The 21458-nt window shown below is 37.9% G+C and overlaps 1 protein-coding gene across 1 annotated transcript in view; it reads right to left on the reverse strand.

Moving 5' to 3' along the window:
* The window catches only part of ANTXR2 (ANTXR cell adhesion molecule 2), a 210424-nt gene extending 189333 nt beyond the window's left edge, over positions 1-21091 (reverse strand). The window contains exons 1-7 of the mRNA XM_027854470.1: positions 20986-21091; positions 20179-20250; positions 16786-16857; positions 3607-3688; positions 1004-1111; positions 836-904; positions 9-89 (exon numbers count right to left, since the gene is read on the reverse strand). Of these exons, the coding sequence (XP_027710271.1) occupies positions 9-89; positions 836-904; positions 1004-1111; positions 3607-3688; positions 16786-16850 (405 nt within the window). The 5' untranslated portion in view covers positions 16851-16857; positions 20179-20250; positions 20986-21091. The remainder of the gene's footprint in view (positions 1-8; positions 90-835; positions 905-1003; positions 1112-3606; positions 3689-16785; positions 16858-20178; positions 20251-20985) is intronic.
* Between the last annotated feature and the right edge of the window lie 367 nt (positions 21092-21458).

The raw sequence follows: 21458 nt of genomic DNA on the forward strand, positions 1-21458 counted from the left end.
TTACTCACAGAGTTAATTATTCCTTTCAGAGCTTGGAATCCTCCTTTGACAGGGAATACTTGATCTTTGGCATCAGCAATTTTTTCGAGCTTTAAAAAAAGGTAGAGAAAAAAATGATGATTGACAAAGCTGTGGGGATAGAGATATACCTACTGCTTAGTAAGTTTTAAGCCATGATTCTAAGATAAGAGAAAATCACAATTGCAATGACACGGTGATATGGTATACTTATTAAGAATGGAATGCTACAGATGGTCATAAAATTAGTTTGTAAACCAAGGCGATTTAGGTCAACTATCCTCCCTAAACTAGGGAAGGACTCAGACATATCAAATTACATGAGACATAGCCATGCCCAGCTGCAAAATTAAATGTAAAGTGCTTTTGAGAATGATAACATTGGGTTTGTTTACTGAAAACATGCAAAATTCCAAAACTCAAACAGGGAAAAGAAAAGTAAAAGATAAGCAATAAAACTCAGAGCAAATTTAAGAAAACCCTGCTCTTTCCAAAATCCTTATTAGGCAAAGTTTATTTTAAGGAAAGAAATTTTAATACCCCCCCCAAAAAAAAACAAACAAACAGCTAAATAAACCTATATTTTAGATTGGCCTCATCAATTGATGAAAGAATAATTTCTGAGGCCTTTGTTCTTCAATAACGGATACATTCTAAATCACTGACCTTATTCACTGAGTTTAGTGATTTATGACAAAGGAGATAAAATATCTTAATATAAATCTCCATGAATTCTGTTTTTACCATACTTCAGTAACAGTTATTCTAGGACACATCTCTCTAAACTGAGAAAAAGCTATAAATCTAATAGACTTACCTGGGCTTGATCAAAATCAAGGACCCCAACACAATAAACTCTGGCCCCGAGGGTCCTGGATATGTTTGCCTATCAAAGAAAACCATTATTTAAACACTGGGTTACTCAGGCAAAGCTCCATGACAAAATGCAACAGAACATATTTCATGGCTTCAGTTCCAGACTCACCTCTTTGGCTGCATATTTGGGCACCAGGCCATCCAACTTGCCATCGGTCAATGCAATCACTATACTCGAGGTTTTCAATCCCCCTGCATTCTTAATTTGTTCATTGGCCTGGAAATGAAAAGAAAAGTTTCCAGTTCATAGCTGAACACTTACTCTTTACCGATGTTTCTTTATAGTGAATTCAAAAATTTGACAAAATCAAAATTACAATGGCTGGCAGTTTAAATCATGTCCTTTTTGACTTTATTTAATGCAGATATTTAATACATACATATATATAATTAGATAATAACCACATAATTATATAGAAAATATTCATATACTTTATATGTGTATGTGTGTCATATTTTACTATTATGAAAAAAGCTACTAAGAAAATGAAAAACTTTCAATGATGACAGATCACAGGATCATAGAACTGTAGATGGAAGGGACTTCAGAAGTGTTCTAGTCCAACCTCCTTATTTTATAGCTGAGGAAACCAAATTCCAAGGAAGTGAAGTTATCTGCCCAAGGTCACACATGTAGTGAGAAATACCAGAAATAAATCTGACCCTTGTTTCCTAATTCCAGGGTAGATGCTCTTTCAACTGAACTTTTTTTTTTTTTTGTCACTTCCAGAATTTAGGTCTACCATTAGATCTACCATAGATTATCACAACTATTTCAAAATTATCCTATGGTAGCAATGCGAGAGAAAATACTCTGCAATGTAATAAATATTCTAAACTTTGTAAGTGATAGAAACCACAAAATGGATAACTCACATTTATACACTATTTATAGTTTAGAAATGATTTCCTCACAACCATCCCCCAAAAAGTAGTATTATCCCCATTTTTGATGAGTGAGATTCAAAGAAGTTAGATCAGTGGCCAGTCACAGTCACATGGTTAAGTCTTCTGACTTCAATTCCAGTCCACTTTTTAATTCATTCATTCGTTTAGCAACCATTCATTAAGACCCCTGCTATGTACAAAGTACCTTTCCACTACACTATCCATAATTCTATTATCTTCCTAAGAGGTAATGTGGTATAGTGAATAAACAGTCAGTCTCAGAGTAAGAAAAGCCTCTGACATGGTAACTATGTGACCCTGAGCAAATCACTTAACCTCTCAATGCTCAGAAGCAATCTCCAAAACTATAAACAGTTGCTAATCTATGTAGAGGGAGTCCCACAGAATCATCAAATCAAAAAGTTAGAAACTTCAACACAAAGAAGTCCCCACTATAAAATAACAGACAAGTGGTCTTCCAGTCGTGGCTTAAAGACCTCCAGGGAGAGAATTCACCACCTCTGAAGGCAACCTATTCCACTTTTGGACAGTTCTCATAGTGGGAATGGTTAGGAGATTGTTTGGGTTTCTCTGCCCCCTAACCCCCACCCAATACCAAGCCTAAATTGGCTTCTTTGCAATTTCCACTCATTGCTCCTGGTTCCACCATTTTGGAACAAATGGAACAACTCAAAACCCTCCTTCACAAGACAGCCCTTCCAATACTAGAAGCCAGCTATGATGACCAGAGTAAGCTCTCTCCTCTCCACGCTCAAGGTGCCCAGTTCCTTCAGCCCAAGCTCATATGTCACGAACTCAAATCCCTTCACTATTAAGGATCTCTGCTTCAGGACACTCTCCAGATTATCAGTGTCCTCAAACTTTGGTGCCCAGAACTAAACCCAATATTGGGATTATCACCACCCTATTCCTGGAAACTGTGCCCCTCTTAATGCAGACCAAGATGGCATTAGCTACTTTGGCTGCCACGTGGCACTGTTGATTCATATTGGGCTCATAAGCCCACTATAACAAATGCGATAAGTTTTTTGTATCAATAAATCACCATGTATTTATTAAATACCTACTATGTGCTATGTGTTTAAGGATACAAGGACAATGAACGAAACAATCCCTACTTGCAATGAGCTTACATTTCAAGTAGGAGACTACATTTATCCCTATGGAATTTCATTGTCTTAGAAAGATCCAGGCCAATGAACAGATAAGCATCTTGTCATGGCTATTTTGGAACCAGACAGCTGAACACTGGGTAAGTTTTCTCTCCCTGCATTGTGTCATCTGCTTTATTGGATACCTCTTGCCATGCTGCCACTGAACCACGGACAACTTCTTTTTGAGTCTTTTGAGTTGTGTCATCCAATCACTATCTCTCCACGATAAAATTACGAGAAACTTGATCAAAAAGTTGCTAAAATCTAGGTAAACAATATTCCTTGTATACCCCTTCTTTGCGTGGCATGACCTATTCTGGAAGCTATGCTTTGGTTCTTTGTGACTCCTACTTCCCTGACTAGATACTAATCAACTATGTCTTTAATGTGCCTTTTCGGAACTTTACCAGGAACTGAAGTCAAGCTCACTGACCAAGAGTTTGCAGATTATATTCTTTTCTCTTCTTTGAAAATCAGAAAATTAGGACAATATTTGTCTATCTCCAATCTTGTGGTCTCTTCAATTTTTCTCAGAAGTTCCCTGAACCAATGAAATCACAAATCTGTTCCCGTCATCTTGAAAAAATGTTTTACTATGGAACATGGAAGAAAGCACATTTGCCTGTCATCCCAAGTATAACATACTTACCAGTCTTAATCCTTCATAGATATATGTCTCTCCTGCTGGCTTGACATCTTTTAAATTTTTTAAGCCTTCAGTGATTTTTGCTCTGTGAATATAATTTTTAAAATAACATAAAATAAAAGAAATTTATAAATGAAACTACGCAACATGTTTTTCAAAAGAAATATAACTATTTTAATCTGTCTATAGCTCTTATAAATATTGATATACTATATTCTACATATTCAACTTATTATTAGCATTTACAAACCCCTACAGTAAATGTACTATTGCTAAAGTATATAGATGTTTAATAATCATAACAATAATAGCTAACATGTATATAGTACCTTAAGAAGCAGCCATTTGGATTGCGAGCAAGTAAACTAATGTTTGCTCATCTATAAAATAAGTATTATAATGGCTGTAGAAGCAATTACAGTTATATGTCTGTGAGACATAGGACACTACAGTCTTGACAGAAGAGGTAGTCATAGTGTAATGAAAAGAGTATGGGCCCTGGAGTCAGGAAGGCCTGGGTTCAAGTTCTGACTCAGATACATAATAGCTGTGTTACCAAAGAGCAAAAGTTTTTAATCAAGAGTCTGTTTTGATCATTTGAAAACTATTTTTCAGTATAAGTGGTTTCTCATGAAAATTTCATCATTTATTTCTTATGCATTTAAAATATTCTGAAAAGGGGTTTGTAGGTTTCATCAGTTTGTCAAAGAACTCCACAACCCAAACAGGGTTAAGGACTTAAGTCTTAGACAAATCATTTAACCTCTTTGGCCTCACCAAGTCCCCAAATTCCAGAGCAGTTCCATATGGATATATGGAGGAGAAGAAGAAGAAGAAGAAGAAGAAGAAGAAGAAGAAGAAGAAGAAGAAGAAGAAGAAGAAGAAGAAGAAGAAGAAGAAGAAGAAGAAGGAAGAAGGAAGAAGAAGAAGAAGAAGAAGAAGAAGAAGGAAGAAGGAAGAAGATGAAGAAGAAGAAGAAGAAGAATTTGCCTTTCAGATCTATGGATAAAGGAAGAGCTTATGATGAAACATGACCAAAGAATACAAAGAATCACAGAAGAGAAAGTGGACAGTTTTGATTATATAAAATTGCAAAGGTTTTATCAAAGCAAAATCAATGTAGCTAAACTTAGAAGGGGAAAAAGTTACTGGGAGAAAAACATCTTTGTAGCAATTTTTTTTCTAAAGGTTTCATATACAGGATAAGTAACTTGTTCAAATTTCTAAGTATAAGAACTATTTTCCAGTTGAGAAATGGTCAAAGGATATGAAAAGGCGGTTTTCAAAAAAGAAATGCAAGCTATCCATATCATATAGGAAAAAAAAATGTTTCAAGTTGCAAATTAAAGCATGCAACCCATTGACCCAGTGACATTACCACTAGGCTTGTACTCCCAAAAGATCAAGAAATGAGAAAAGGACCCATTGGTCAAAAAATATTTATACCTACCACTAGATTTGTATTCCCAAAAGATCAAGAAATGAGAGAAGGATTGGGGAATTGGGGAATAGCCAAACAAGTCATGGTATATGAACATAATGTAATACAATTGAGCAAAGAAACCTGAAAAGACATGTACAAAGTGATCCAGAGTAAACTGTGAGTGGAACCATAATAATTTATATAAACAACACTTGAAAACAAACAACTTTTAAAAACTTAAGAACTCTGATCAGTGAGATGATGAAACACAATGCTGATGAAACATGCTACTTACCCTCTTGACAGATAGATTATGGACTCACGGTGCAGAATCAGACATACAATTTTGGACATGGCCAGTGCAAAAATTTGTTTTACTTGACTAGGTATATTTGTTGCATGGGTGTTGTTTTTCTTTTATAGGGGTAAGGGAGTTGAGATTAAGAGAAAATGAATGCTTATCTTTTTTTTTAAGTAAAAACCTTTTTGCTTATTTGTTTTAAGTTACAGAGCAGGGACAAAGATCTATCTTGATAGGGGTTCCCCATACTAATAAAACCACAGCATGATCAATATAGAGCTGGAAGGGACTGGACCCGGGGAAACTAAGAGACTTGGCTAAGGTCACAGAAGTCATCAATGTCAGAAACAACATTAAAATCCACATCTTCTGTCTCCCAACCTAATGCTCATTCCCTTGTACCATACGTAGGCTGACAAAAAATTACTTTTGTTCTGTATATTTATACATGTATATATGTGCATAATATATAATATCTTCTTTGAGCCTCCCAACAACTATCTAAGGACTCAGATATGCAAATGGAGATTTGTGATCTCCGTGTTTTGGATGTCCCCCCTCCCCCATACAATTTGGCTTCCAATCTATCCATGACTGGCCACCCTGGGTGATTCTCAACCATGCATTCCCACAAGTCCATCGCAGAGAGTCCAACCAAAGTGCAACTGGAGGCCTTTCCTAGATTTATCCTAATACCACAAAACACCCAGGAGAGCATTCAAGTTCTTCACATATTGGCCTTCACTCTTACCACATGGTCTTTGTTGATTCCAAATGTACAATATCCCTTAAGACACCCTTTAATTTCTTCAAAGTTACTTATTTGTTATATAGTGCAACCTGCTTACATTAAATGTGTATCTCTATATCACCTAATCCATAATACTTTTTTTTAAAGGAAAGTATAATTTATAGCTATAACAAAAAAAAATAGAATGGAAGTAGAATGGGTGAGGACTGGGTGTGAAAGCAGAAGGGTTAGAGTAAGGAAAAGGTAGAAAGGATAGCCAAGAGGGCTGTGGTAGCTGGGGGTTCACCATGCAAAATGTCACTTTCCTTGGTCCCCATGGGGGGAATAATTTCCTATCCTCCTTCACTTCCCCATTCCAGTTCACTCTTATAGTTCTCCTAGCTAGTATTTAGTGTTTTATTGTTTTTTTTCCAGACTGTAGACTTGCATGTCTTAAAACCATATGATTTGAAGTGCTATCTTTGTTATCATTCTCATTTTACAAATAAACCAGTTAGGATTCAGAGAACAAGTGACTCACAGTTATAGAGCTAGTAAATGTCAGAGGCAGAGCTGGAGACCAAGTCTTCCTTATTTCACATCCCCCACCCTGGTTTTCAAAGGCTAGGCCAAAGGAATGCTCTAGAAGACTCTGCAGAGCTTGAAGTCCTGGCCACAAACAGTATTTACTATCTGAAGACCATTACAACTTAGTACTGAGAGGCTTATCAATCATCAAGCCGGCTGCCAGGGAATGACAACATATAAACAAAGAAAAAACTGTAAAGGGCTCACAGTTCTGCAATGTCCATTTCTGCTTCAATAGTGACAGTGGTAGAAAGGCAGAAAAGAAAGCAAAGTGTGTCAAGTATCACAGCGTTTTGTTTTTCCTTTAACTATATAAGCATGGATTGAACTTTAAGTACCTTTACCAAATACCAGTGATACACTACCACAAAAAAATGAACCACTTCCATATTGATGTTCTCAGTATAAATGAAACCAGAAGGTATAAATAATTTATGGCTAAACTGAAACTAACAACAACAGCTAACATTTATTTGCTGTTCACTATGTGCCAGGAACTGTGTTAAGTGCTTTACAATTACTATCCTATTTAATCTTCACAACAACCTTGGGAGGTAGGTGGTATTTTTATCCCCATTTTGCAAAAAAAAAAAAGGGAAACTGAGGCAAACAAAGGTGAAGTGACTTGCCTGGGGACACAGAACTAGTAAGTGTCTGAGGCTAGATTTGAATGCAGATCTTACTGATTCCAAGCCGAACACTCTAACCACTGTATCATTGAGCTGCCCTCAGTTCACAGGCTCTACTTGAAGAGGTGAATAAAGGATTTTACAGAGTTATATTTCCAAAAATAATTGAGCAAAGTCACCAAAAAAAAATAACCAAAGCCAACAAAAAACAATATTTCATGGCAAATTCGATCTTCTCACCTTCTCGTTATAACTCTAAGCAAAATGACCATCATGAAGATGATTTATGAGCAGTAGCCCATCCAAAAATTTTCTTTTAATCAAAAGCATTGAAGAGGAAGAAAATGAATCTGCAGAAAAGTTGGAGTGCTGGACAACTACATGAGAACAGTCCCGAGAGCAACTGGAGGGAGAGCAAACAGTTAGAAGACGATGTAGATTTTCCAGCATTTCTAAAACAATCTATTCTCATTATAAATGATCTGTGGACTCTGGTTCTGCTGCAATGTATATATATGGAGGAGGAAGAAATAGCACTTAAGATGAAGTCAGGCAGAACAATCAAACCTAGCTACAGCACCAGGAGTTTTCTCAGTGAATCCTGAGACAGGAGCAGGAGCAGCATATAGGGGTGAGCAGGGGCTACACGTATTTCTAGAGAGAAGGAGATGGAATGATAACTGAAGAGGAAAACTGGAGAATTGGGAGCTAAGCATTGCAGGAAAGCAGCTTTAGGGGCCTCCAAACAGCATGTGGGACACTGAGCTCTGAGCACAGCGCTAGGGTGCTCCTAGAACACCAAGCACAGACTAGTTCTGTGTGCAGCAGGAAAGATGGGAGAATAGCTGCCGATAATTTGGGGGATTGAATACCAGACTGGGAAGTGCAGTCCTCCCTCCTCATCCTCTCTCTGCTCAAGAAGTTCAGAAGGTGATTCCAGAGTTTATTATCTTCTATAAAGTTACCTTTCTAATTTCTTTTGACTTTCTCTAATTACACACCACACACACACACACACACACACACACACACATTATATATATATAGTTAATATATAAATATATGTATTTATATATAATATAATGTTTATATATATATGTGTGTGTGTATGTTTGTATGTAGGTATGTGTGTGTATATTTTCCGATCAATCTAATCGCTATTGGTCTGTGTTCTACCTTATCGGCAAAGACAATAGCTGTAGAAAAGAATAACAGTGTTTGAGATTGGTATGCAAAGATATAAAAAAGCACTAAGGACAGCTCAAGTGCCAGGCTTTCTCCTGGCTGATGGGGGCTGAGTCAGATTAAGAGAGAATCTTACGGTTTTGATTAATATTTTTATACACTTCGTAAAAAACTTTTTAATAAATTTCCCAAAAGGCAGAACTAAACTAGATATGTTTTTTCCCCTTCTTTTGTCTTAAGTTAAAGAGGAATCATTTGTTGTTGTTGTTGTTAAGGACAAATCTGGGCTGTCCAAATAAGTGGCCTCCCCCAAATTTTCTTCTATTGATCCGCACCTAGGAAGAGAATGCTCTTTGTAGGGGTGGAGCTACAGGTAGAGGCTAGAAAATAGGAATTCCCCCAGTGGAATATATTCACATTCCAAAGGTGGGGGCCAGAAAAGAGAGTAGTTCCCCCCCAAAGGAGTCATTTACCTTCTAGCTCTAAACTTCTATCTAAACAGGCACACTTTGCACGAGTACATGGAAGTCATCATTAATAGAAATGGCTCTTAAGAACATGAAAGTAGGACATGACCAACAATACAAAGAAGAAATACATGCTGGATCCAATATAATTTTGAAGGCCCCAAAAATCAGTTTCCAATAAATCTCAAAGGGAAGAAAAAAATGGAAAAAGCAACCACAAGAAATATTATTACCCCAAAAATCTAATCTAAAAGACATCAACAACCATTGACTCAAATGCCTATTATTCCTTTGGTGTTTCAACAGGTTTATAAGCTCATCAATGTGGTATAGACCTGTCTAACGGTGCATGTATGTATGTATGTATGTATGTATGTATGTATGTATGTATGTGTGTATGTGTATATATATGTGTACACATTCACAACTCATCCAAACTTCATCTTATGCAACTTTGGTCTATATCCTTCCACAAATCTTCCACAGGAAGTACACACAATATTTGGGGTCCTTCCTCTAGGTATATTAATATTACTTAGGGGCCAATGCAACAAAGGAAAGCCTTTGTCAAGCAGGTAAAATGCTAAGAAGAATTTATGAATAAGAATGGGCAAAATTGATGTATGGGAAGAGACAAATTACAATCTGTACCAGTGAGTGAATGTCTATAGGATGAAATCTTAGAACCACTGCTAACATCTGTTCAGCACTCCCACTTAACACTCTAGTTGCTGAAATATACAGAATAAAAGTCAGCACGATCCGAGGTATCATGGTACTCACATTACAAGGTAAGACAATAAATATATAAATATTTAAAGAGCTTCAAATCTACTTTTATTTTTTGGGGGGAGGGGTTCTCCAAAGTTCTAAACTTAATGAGAGCTATGATATTCTAACAAAGAAACAACTTCCTGCACTCTAAATCATCATAGACAACTTCTGAAGTAACATTTTTTTTTTGGCTAAGCAATGGGGTTAAGTGACTTGCCCAGGGTTACACAGCTAGTAAGTGTTATGTGTCTAAGGCTGGATTTGAACTCAGGTCCTCCTGAATACAGGGCTGGTGCTCTATCCACTGAGTCACCTAGCTGTCCCTGAAATAACACTTCTTGATAATCATTTTTGCTATTGTTGTTCAGTCATGTCTGACTCTTCATGACTACATTTCAGGTTTTCTTGGCAAAAATACCAGTTCCTTTTTTTTTTTTACCAGTTCCTTCTCCAGCTCATTTGACAGATGAGGAAACTGAAGCAAACAGGGTGAAGTGACTTGCCCAGGGTCACACAGCTAGTAAGTATCTGAGGCCAGATCTGAACTCAGGAAATAAGTCTCCCTGACTGTGCCACCTAGTTGCCCTAGTTGCCCTCATAGTGGTGCTAAATTGCTAAACTAGAGATTTCAGAGGAATGCGTATTCTGTTTGTCAAGAGCCTAAAACAGCAGCCAAGAAAGTTAACAGAATCTTGAGCTGCCTTGAGAGGCAGTGTCCAGTTCTGCTATACTCTGCCCTGCTCAGACAACATCTGCAATAGTGTATTCACTTCTGAGCGTCTCTTAGGAATGAGAATCAGAATCATAAAATCTTAAATTCAAATATCAATCCAAACCATCCCAGAACCAGAATACCCCTCCTACAGACATCCATTCATTCTTTACTTGAAGGGAGTGGGAATCCACTACTTCCCAACAAAGCCCATCATTTTTTTAAGTAGCTCAGCTAGGCAGTTTTTAGACTAGAGCCTAGATGTTTAGCCATCAGGTCTTTTGCAGCTTAGACCTAATTCTGCTTCCTGGGGTCAAGCAGAGTAAACATATTCCCCTTGCCATGTTACTGTATTTCAAATAAATAAAGACAGTTTTCATGTCTTCCCTAACTCTTCCCTTCTCCTATCTTGACATTCCTAGTTATTTTAACAGATACTTACATGGCATCAAGTTGAGGTCCTTCAACAACCTGATTGCCTTCCACTGAATAGCCTCTAAGTTATCAAAGTCCCTTCCTAAAAGGTAGAGATGTGGCCTGACCAGAGCAAAATAAAATTCAACATTTATTAAATGCCTACTCTCGACAAGACAATGGACCAGGGGTGGGGAACGTGCAGCCTCAAGGCTACATGTGGCCCTCTAGGTCCTCAAGTACACTCCTTTGACCGAATCCAAACTTCACAGAACAAATCCCCTTAATAAAATGATTTGTTCTGTAAAACATGAACTCAGTCAAAAGGTCACACCCAAGGACCTAGAAGGCCATTTGTGGTCTTAAGGCTGCAGGTTCCCCACCTCTGTACTGGACATACAAAGGTAAAAAACAAACAATCCTAGCCCTGAAGGAACTGCCATCCTACTGGAAAATTTTCCAGACATACAAGGGAATTCTCCATGTACACATCTATGATTTCCTTTCCTCTTCCTCCTGCCATAGACTATCCACCAGCCTGTGTCCCCACTTCACACGCACAATATTATCAGATTCAAAGCTAAATTTAAGAGATCATGTACTCCACTAACTTCTTCATTTTACAAAGGAGGACATGGAAATGTGGTTGAGTTAAGTGAGTTATCCAAGGTGACACAGATAGTAAGTAACAGATTTCTACTAAGATGGATCTAAAACTTTATTCTCTGAATTAAGCACTTCCCTAACTCTCCACCAAGGTTCTATGTAACCTCATCCTCTCTCTAGTCATCTTGTATTTCAGGATATTATTTTTCCATTATTGATATTCCACTCTGAAACTTTTCAGCAAATTGTTTTTTTTTCCCCATCCTCATATTGAGTTCCTAATCAGAGAGACCATGTTTTATTTCTTCTGTATTCCTTCCACTCATCCACCAAAATCTATTATAATGCACCACTCTAGTACTGGGCAAATACTTGTCAATTAAATAGTCCAATTCACAAAAGAAGAAATTCATTATTCCACAGATGAAGGAGTCAATTACATACAGTAGGATTTTGTTTTATCTAAATATTTATGTTCAGCATCTACAGAAACAACTTGAAACTGACTATGTCTGAATGCAGATTATAAACCAAATATTTGGTGCTTGCCAGGAATGAGTGGCAGCGTGTCCTCAAGCACTAATGTTTTACTGCCAAAAGAGGGGGAAAAAAGACAACTGAAATTCAAGTTTACATAAATGGATTTCACAATGTAAAAATAACCTTCCCTAGTCAGTTCACCACTACATCTCATGACCAGGCAGCATCAGTACGTAAAGTGTGCTTCTATCACTAATTCTAGAGACACTTAACAAAAATGTAATTCAATGCCAATGGGCAGATCATCTGGAAGGTAATTCCACTTAGCAGGATTTCTTTTTGTTTGTTTTTAATTCTTGGTACAGTCAGAATTTAACATTACATCAACTACTTATGGGTTCTTTTGAGTTTTCCTCACCATAACATCCTACTTTGAATGAAGGTCATGTTCTCATCCTGTTCAACTAAAATGAAATAATGTAGATTTATGCAATAGGAGGAGAGCTGGATGGGTCTCCCACCGGTCATTCTTTGGAAGCTTTCCCACACAGCCCAGTGGTGAAATTCCTTCATCCTGCTTCACTGTTCCCAGAACTGCTAACATGGTAGGGTTCTGCATCTGTGGTTACTTTTTCTGCTTCATAATCATGGAAGCAAAACAAGTCATGTCTGTCACCAGTGGTATGAGTTTATAAATTTCACAGTCTATCTAGCGAAAGGCAGCTAGTCTACAAATACAGTAGGGCCTCTCTCCACTTCAAGCAGTGATGTTAATGATATGTGTGGTGACAGGGGGTGGGGGTCAGAGAGGGAGCAGGAAACAAAGGGAGGAGCAAAGAGGATGGAGCTAACTGTTATAAGAATGTTATATAAATTTAGCTGACTTTTGAAGGAAATAAGGGTTTCTAAGAGGCGGAGGTGAAGTGGAAGTAAATTCTAGCTAATGCAAAGACACAAAGATGGTAGAGATAAAGTACCCGTACGTGAAGAAGAACAAGAAAGGCACTCTGCCTAAAACGCAGAGGGCAGGAACTTAAGTAATGTGTAACAAGACTGGAAAGGCAGATTGGGGCTTTAAACGCCAAACAGAAGAGTTGGTATTTGATGCTAAAGGCAATCATAAGTGGCTGAAATTTATTGAATAGGCACATGACATAATCAGATCTAAACTTTCCGAAAATCAGTTCAGTAGGGAAGATTGTTTGGTGTATGGAAAACTTGAAGAGGTAACTGTACCTCAACCAGAGATAACACGAACCTGAACTAGGATAGTGGTCATGCATGTGAAAAGAGATTGGCTGCAAGAAATATGGAGGTAGAAGCAACAAGATAACTGATTACAGAAGAAGGATGAGTAAGAGTGAAGAGTCAATTCTAAGATTTCAGATCTGACTTTTTTATGACAGAAATAGGGAAGTTTAGGAGAGGTGTGGGCTGAGAGGGAAACATTTTAGTATTATTATGAAAATAGTTTTAATATCATTGACATCCTGGCAGAGTGTGGGGAACATCCACTTTGAGAACTGTTGGCCTAAGTCACCAAGCTTAAGTCTGACAAATTACAAGAGAATCTCAAATCTGTGAACTTCTTCTTTGCTACTGCTGTTTAGTTCAGGGTTGGGGAACTGGTGGTAAGGCCTGATTTAATTGAATATTATGAGAAAAAAAATGCAAAATGTAGCCTCGCTTAACTGACTAGAGCTGGTACAGGAGAAGGTCAAAGGGAAGAAAAGAAATAATGAAATTTGAGAGGTACTAAGCAGAATTCATCATATCTTAAAATTATATAAAAATGTTCTTAAACAAGGACTGCAGTACTGGAAGTAACCTCAAGTCGTTATGAGGGTCTTTCCTACACCCACTAAATATGGACATTCAAATGGAGATATTTGAGAAGAGAATTTGAAACACTATTAAATGATATAAATATCATTCCTTATGGCTTTTGCCATGTTAAAATGATATTTTGAGCACCTCTGTAGCAGACAATGATATACCGATTCATGACAGGAGACAAAGGCCTGCCATAAGGATTTATAGTTTCTTAACTTTGCCTCATTTTTATTGACTTTCTGTAGCAATACTGCAAAACATCAAAGTGTTGCTTCTTGTATTTGCAAAAGTGCTAGAGAAATAAAAGTTATTGAACTGAATTAAAGAAATCTGATCTGTTTAATCAGTATTGTTTCCCTTTGCACTCAGTTTCTTTAAAGCTAGAAGTTCAGAAATTGCAAAAACAAGGTTTTTAAATCTACATAGAAGTTTTCTCCCAGCAAGTTATAAATATAATAAGGGCTTCTATGTTATGTGTCTAATTTTACTCCCATTTACACTGAGTAAAATTTGTAAAAAGTGACTTTACATAAGGACTTAGCATGCATGTCAAAAGACAAATTAAATTTTCATCAAAGATGGGCTAACCAACACCAGGGAGCACCCATAGTCCCAAGAAACCTGAAAGACAATATGAGGGCAGAGTACCAATGGGCAGAACAAGAACTTGAATGTATGGGCACCATGCAAACCAGCAGAAGTTCCTTGTCCATGGTAAGATAAGCCCCCACTTTGTAAAAACTTACAAAATAGGTAAGTTCAGGAATGGTTGATGTGTAGTAATAAATGAGTCTTTGATCTATACAAAGCTCCACTCCAGGATGTATTTTATCCAATAATCTTCCTGGGAATGTTTTGGGGAAAAATCAATTTATTAAAAAATTTTATTGACACACAATTTTTCAGGGAAATTTATACTGTCTAAGTTGAAATTATACATGTCTCCCTTCATTGAGCCTGCAGGTTGGGAAATTATACCTCTAAAACTGCTCAAATACTTCACATAATTTATCAAAGTAAACTTCAAATGGGTATATGAATTAGACTTAAAAGGTGATAATATAAGCAAATTAGAGAATCAAGGAAGAAATTACTTTCCAGATCTACAGATGGGAGATGAGTTTGGGACCAAACAAGGTATATAAAGAATCACAGGTGATAAAATGAAGAATTTTGATTCTATAAAATTAAGAAATTTTTGCAGTAAGAAAACCAATGTAGTTAAAATTAGATAGTAAACAGGTAGCTGGGGGAAATATTTACAGTAGGTTTTGCATATAATATGTGTATAGAAGGTCTCATATCATATGTGTAACTGGTTCAAATTTATAAGAAAAACACATTCCCCAATAGGTAGTCAAAGAATATTAATAAGCAGTTTCCAAAGGAAGAAACCCAACATTTCTACAATCATATGACAAAACCACTACAAATGTATAATAATTAGAGAAATGCAAATTAAAGCAACTCTGACATTCCACCTCACACTATCCAGGTTAGCAAAGTGACAAAGAAAGATAACAATTGCTAGAGGGGTTGTGGGAAAACAGAAAAACTAAGGGAAGGCTTACGGAGCTAAGAATTGGTCCAGACATTCTGGAGAACAATTTGTAACTACACCCAGAAAGTGACCCCAAGAAATGACTCCTTCCAGACTGATATCCTTAAAGAGATCAAAGAACAAAGAAATATTTATAGCAGCTCTTTCTGTAATAGCAAAAATCTAGAAAGAAAAGTACCCACCAATTAGGAATGGCTGAAGAAATGATAGTAAATGAATGGAATGGACTATTATTGTGCCATAAGAAAAAACAAAACGTACATTTTCAGAGAAACATTAGGAAGATCTCTATGAGCTGAAGTGAGCAGAACTATGAGAACAATTTATACAATAAAACCAACATGATTTAAAAAAAGGACAACTTTGAAAGAATTGAGAATTCTGATTAATATATTGACCGAACACAATACCAGAGGCCAGAAGATGAAGCATGCTATTCACCTCCTGACAATGAGGAACTCATAATGCAGAATGAGACAGACTTTTTGGATATGGCCAATGTGGGAGTGTGGTTTAATGATGCACATTTGTTAAAAAGAGTTTTCTTCTTCTTTTTTTGTTGTTCAGTTGGGAAGAGGTGGGATGTGGGAGGGTGAGAAGATAAATGCTTGTTGATTGAGAAAATAATGATAATATAAAAGTTAAAATATAAAGCTATACTAAATCAATTAATGAATCATATAGAAAAGTGTATTATAAACGTAATTTGAACTCAAAGAACATAAATAACCAAATCTAGAATGCTTCGAATGAATCAATTGGTTTAGGAAACATAATGAAGTAAAAAAAAAAGATTATGCCTATGGTTTATATGAAAGTCATACCTTTTAAATCTCATGCAGAATTTTTCCTTGTATTTTTTTTAAAAATAGCAACTAAGCTCTTCTTAACTTAACATACAAACAAGACTACATTCAGCATAAATTGGGTTAAGAGTAAGATAATATTCACTGATTCATCTTTTTTTCTGAAATGATTGCAATCAACTTAATTAATTTAAAATGTATTATCTATCTGGTTTAGATTAACAATGGATTATCCAAAACCACCTGTGGATTGCTTTCTACAAACACCCTTCTAGGTCTGGTTTACTGGTTTGTTAAGAGGGAAAAAAAAGGAAAGGTATGACTAAGGAGTATATAGGTGTGTGTGTGTGTGTGTGTGTGTGTGTGTGTGTGTGTGTGTGTGTGTGTGTGTGTGTGGAGGAGGGGACAAGACGGGGAAGATGTGGAAAAGGAAGAATAGCCAGTGATATAACATCTCAGACAAAATTCCAAAACTAAATATAAGATTTTGAGATTATTTGTTATTTCATTATTATTTATACTTCTTTTTCTCTCCATTAGTACAAATAATTGGCATGAGAGAGCATTTTCTTGACTCCACTGAGAGGCTTAAATCATTATTTAGAAACATCAATTATTCTACTAAGATCATTCCTTACTAAAAAGCTTTCTAGTGAAATGATAGTTCACTAACCTGTCTCCTGTTAATGGCAAAATAGTGGTCGCTTGGGAAGAAAACACTATGAAAGATAATCTCATCCGAGGGCTGAAAAACAAGAAAACAGATGGTTAGATATTTGAAAAAGAAGTAATAATATAGGATTGACATTCACAGTGTGTATGTACATATATATGCATATACATACACACTTATATAATATTCAAGGAAACCTGTTTAAATGTGTATGTATTTACATATTTTACATATATGCATATATACATATTTACATTTAAACAGGCTTCCTTGAACAATTTGAATGATTCCGGTCTTTTAAATGGACAATGAAGAGACATGGCGCCAGACTTGAAAACAGGAAGAAATGGGTTTAAGGCTTGCTTGTGACGTGTACTAGCTGCTGGACCACGAGCTAACTCACAGTCACTTAACCTCCCAATGGCCCCAGGCAAATCTCTAAGAGTCTAAGGTCTAAAAGGTTGCTAAATTCTGTCAGTGGAGAACTCTCTCCCCTGATGACTCCCACCCAACCCTACATCCTTCACCTCCCCTCAACTATACCTTTAAACTGTGTTACTATCATCACCTAAATTATATGGGGCTATGTTTTACCCTTCTCTGCAACCAGTATTTCTCTATGACCTATAGACTTGTACTCAGAAATATATTACACTAGAAAAAATAATTCACGCCACCATCAAATTCTTTTGCTGGAAACGCTTTCTTCTCGGAGTGCTTTTTAATAATAATCTATCAGTTTCATCTGATACATTACCAGTGATTCTCAATCCTGACCAATAAACAAATTGGACTATACAGTTAAAATGCTAGCAAGTACCCTCACAAAATCCTCCCTGAATTGTTCACATTTAAGTGAACATTGAAATAAAACATTTAAATACCACAATGAAAAAATATGAGAGAAAAGTGCAAAGCACATTTTTAATTACACTATTCCAGTCTTCCCGATCCCAGCAATTATGCTTCCCACAGGAAACAATTCTTGCCATCATTTACATCTAGCCAACAGTAGGAACCACATTTCACAGAATGATTCTTACATCTGAGAGACTCCATGAAACCATTACTGAAAATCGAAAGTTGTGAACTGATTCAATAACTCATCTTAATTATTCAGATATGCTCATTAGCAATCTTTTATCTTCTTAGCATAGTCTGTTCTCATCCCCTTTCTACAATGCATCAGATGGTTAGAGTTAAGGAAATGGGTGTTGTATCTTTAAAGGACTCTATGTTAAAGAAGTCTGATTTCCAGACCAATTCAAATCATAAAAGGACATCCTCTCACAAAGAGTATTCATTTCAATCCAATAGGCAGTTATTACATATGAGGACACAGCGCTGGGCATTGGGAATACAATGACAAAAAAAGGTCATTCCCTTCAAAGAATTTTCATTTTATTGTGGGGAGAGCGAGGATACAATATACGATCATAGATTCAAAACTGAAAGAGACCTTAGAAGTAAGTGATCTAGTCCAACCCCTGATTTGGAGATGAAGAAATTGACGCCCAGATGTTAAGAAATTAGGCCAATGTATGGTACATTTTAGAAGTGGGATTCAAATGCAGGTTCTCTGATTCCAGATGCTCCCATATACATGTTAAATTACTACAAAGTGTATACAAAGTCATTTCAAGAGGGAGAATGCTAAAACTGGGGAGATCTGGAAAGCCATTATGTAGAAGGTGGCACTTTAGCTGAATGTTTTGAAGAAAACTGGGGATTAGATTGAAGTCTGATTCTCATTTGATTCTATCATTCCTTGGGTGCTTACTTTTAGCTGCTTCTTAATAGGGATCAAAGCTTGGTGTGATGGAAAGTACTAAGTTTGCAGGCAGAAGATCTGGATTTTCATCCTCTCAGGTTGATGGAAAGAAAAATGCTCTTTCTGTTAGAAGTGCTAAATAAGTACATTATTATTATCGAATAGAATAAGGTCTGGAAAGTTGAAAAAATATTGGATTTGTAGACAGGGCTTAAATTTTGGTTCTACTGTTTACTTGTCTGTATGACTTTAAGTATCCATTGACGCTCTCAGGGCCCCAGTTTCCTTATCTGAAAATGACAGGTTCAGACTAGATCACCTTCTTGCTCCCTTTTATGTCCTGACATCCCCTCCAACTTCTCATCTATGATCCCATGAATGCTCACTTGTCCTTTTCATCTGAGTCAAGAGATCTATTTCTTAGATTTCTTTTTTGAAAGAAATATCCATTTATTTCATTTTCTCAAGCATTTCCACAAGGCCACTTTATTGTATTTCAGAAATTGATCAAAAAAAAAAAAAAAAAGGGATTAAAGTTGGCTTTCCAAAGCAGAAGTGTAGATGACTTTTCACGGACAAGCAACAAGCATACATTGTTTAACAGGGACAGCCTGATCTGCTGCCAATAACTGAAAGCATAGATTTCCTAGGCTTCTACAGATTGTTTGAAGTTACTTGCAAAATGACTTTCAAAATGTTTTGATCATCCAAGCCTGCTTTACAGAAAACATTTGGACTAACAAGAATGAAGGAAGTAATATTTAATGATACAGCTCCTCTTCATGTCCTTTCCATTAGATGGTTAAAGTTCCAGCTGCCTACTGAATTTTACTTAGCATATAGTAGAGGGTGGGGGAAAACCTAACCAAATCGGATGTTTTGTTGGTTACTTTTAAGGAAGAAACGATACTAGGAAGTTACCCTTTTTCAAAATTACTACATTGTAGCTAATGAAAAAGCTGGGTTTAATAGCAATGCTTTTTCTAGAAGTTATTCCTTACAAGTGCAATTTACTGGTATATACAGAAGAGTTAAATTTTAAGAGTTAAACACACCCACAGATCATGTAAACATAAATCTTTTCTTTCAACAGACACACAAGAAGTGCCTTTTTTTGGTATTTGTTTAGCAACACATTCTTCAACATGCTTTTTCTTTTCATTTAGAAACTCTAACATGCTAAAAACTGGTGAAAAGAAATGTATTAAGTGATAAAATATTTTAAAACATGTAAATTAAATATAAAACAAAGGGAAACTAGGAAAGGAAAAGCCATTTGAGATAGCATTGAAGATGCTGCCACAGAAATCTTAGCCAAGTTTCTGCTACCCAGTGGAAAATCTTGAATAACCAAAGACCCATTCTATCTTAATAAAAAGTATTGATAAATCTATTTCTTTTCCCCTCTCTGTCTCTTTAGTGAGTGTCAGGGAAAGCGATAGGTGGATCCAGTTCAAATATGTCTTAAAGTTTCTGGAAATCAAAATCAATTAAATGAATATTTTGAAAAAGAGTTGTCACCAATTCCTTTAGATAAAGTTCTACTTCGTGAATCCTTTTAACTATCTCTTTCTAGCAACGTTCTATTGCTATTTTCTATGAAGAGAGAGAAATGGAAATACCTCACAAATCTTTCGGTAAGCTGTTTAACAAAATCGTAGATCTCAATCCAGTTTTGTGCAACACTTCCAGATCTGAAAATAAACAAATTGAACCAGTTAGAATGTGACTTTGAAGGAATCAAAACATAGGCTTGTCATGTTGACATTTCAAACTGGTTGTTGCTTCAAAGCCACATCACTTCGATTTGTGAGGGCCTCTTCCCTTGGGTGCTTAGTCGGGGATTAGGGAGCAAACTTGCTAGTTCCTCTTTCCAGGAGACAGACCTGTCCACTAACCGTACTGACCCAGGTCATCTTTCTCTACTATCAACCCATCTATCTTCTTGCTTTTCCCGCTAGGAGACAAGAAACACCTCGGGTTTAAACTCTGATGTGTCTCTGGGGAAGATTGAGTGCTGAGAATTTACAAACTGATCAACTTTAAGGGGCTGTAGCAGGAAGCGAGGAAGCGGAGGCTCCCTACCCCACCCCCACCTTGACCCCACGCTCGCTTGGCACAGGAGGCCCCGCAGGTCAGCCAAAGAGCACCCCTCACTTTCCCAGTGATCTCAGGGTCAGAAAGCTGGCCGAACCGACCGGGCCAAGTACTGCCCCGCCCTCCATAGACCCAGAGAGCACTTAGGACTACAGAGGCCGTTAACGAAGCGTCCGAGAAAATGCAACAGTCCGTTTGCACGGCAGCACTCACACACGCACACCGGACCGCCCGGCAAGCTCCCCCACCCCCACCCCACCCCCCGCACCTCCCACCCGCCCCGGAGCCGCAGCGGCATCGGCCTTGGCAACGGCATTGGCTTTGGCACTGACTTGTCCAGCACGAAGTAGAGGTCAAAGGCTCCGCTGCAGGAGGGCTGCTCCTCGGCTTGGGCTCCGGCCGGCCCGGCGATCAGCGGCACCCCGGGGCCCCGCAGCAGCCAGAGCCAAAGCCAAAGCCTAAGGCAGAGCGGGCGGCCCCGGGCCCCCATCCCGGCCGGCCTGGGACGCCGCCGCCGCCGCCGCCGCTCGGCTGCGCTCCGGCCTCCGCAGCTCGGCTCGGCTCGGCTCCGCCAGCGGCGCAGCCCGGGACAGCGCAGCGCAGCCCGGCCCGGCCCAGCCCAGCCCAGCCCGGCCGAGCCCCGGCTTCTCAGCCCGGGAGGAGCTCCGCCGCAGGACAAAGGGAGCCGAGCCGGGGCCGTCCCCGGCCCAGGCCCCGCCCTCGTCCCAAATCCGGGCGGACGGCCGGGAAGAAGCCCACGCCCTCCGCCCCGGAGGGGTTCTGCCAACCGCGAAGGCGGGAGGCT

The sequence above is a fragment of the Vombatus ursinus genome, unplaced genomic scaffold (assembly GCF_900497805.2).
Source record: "Vombatus ursinus unplaced genomic scaffold, bare-nosed wombat genome assembly UNPS02010461.1, whole genome shotgun sequence".
Lineage (NCBI taxonomy): Eukaryota > Metazoa > Chordata > Mammalia > Diprotodontia > Vombatidae > Vombatus > Vombatus ursinus.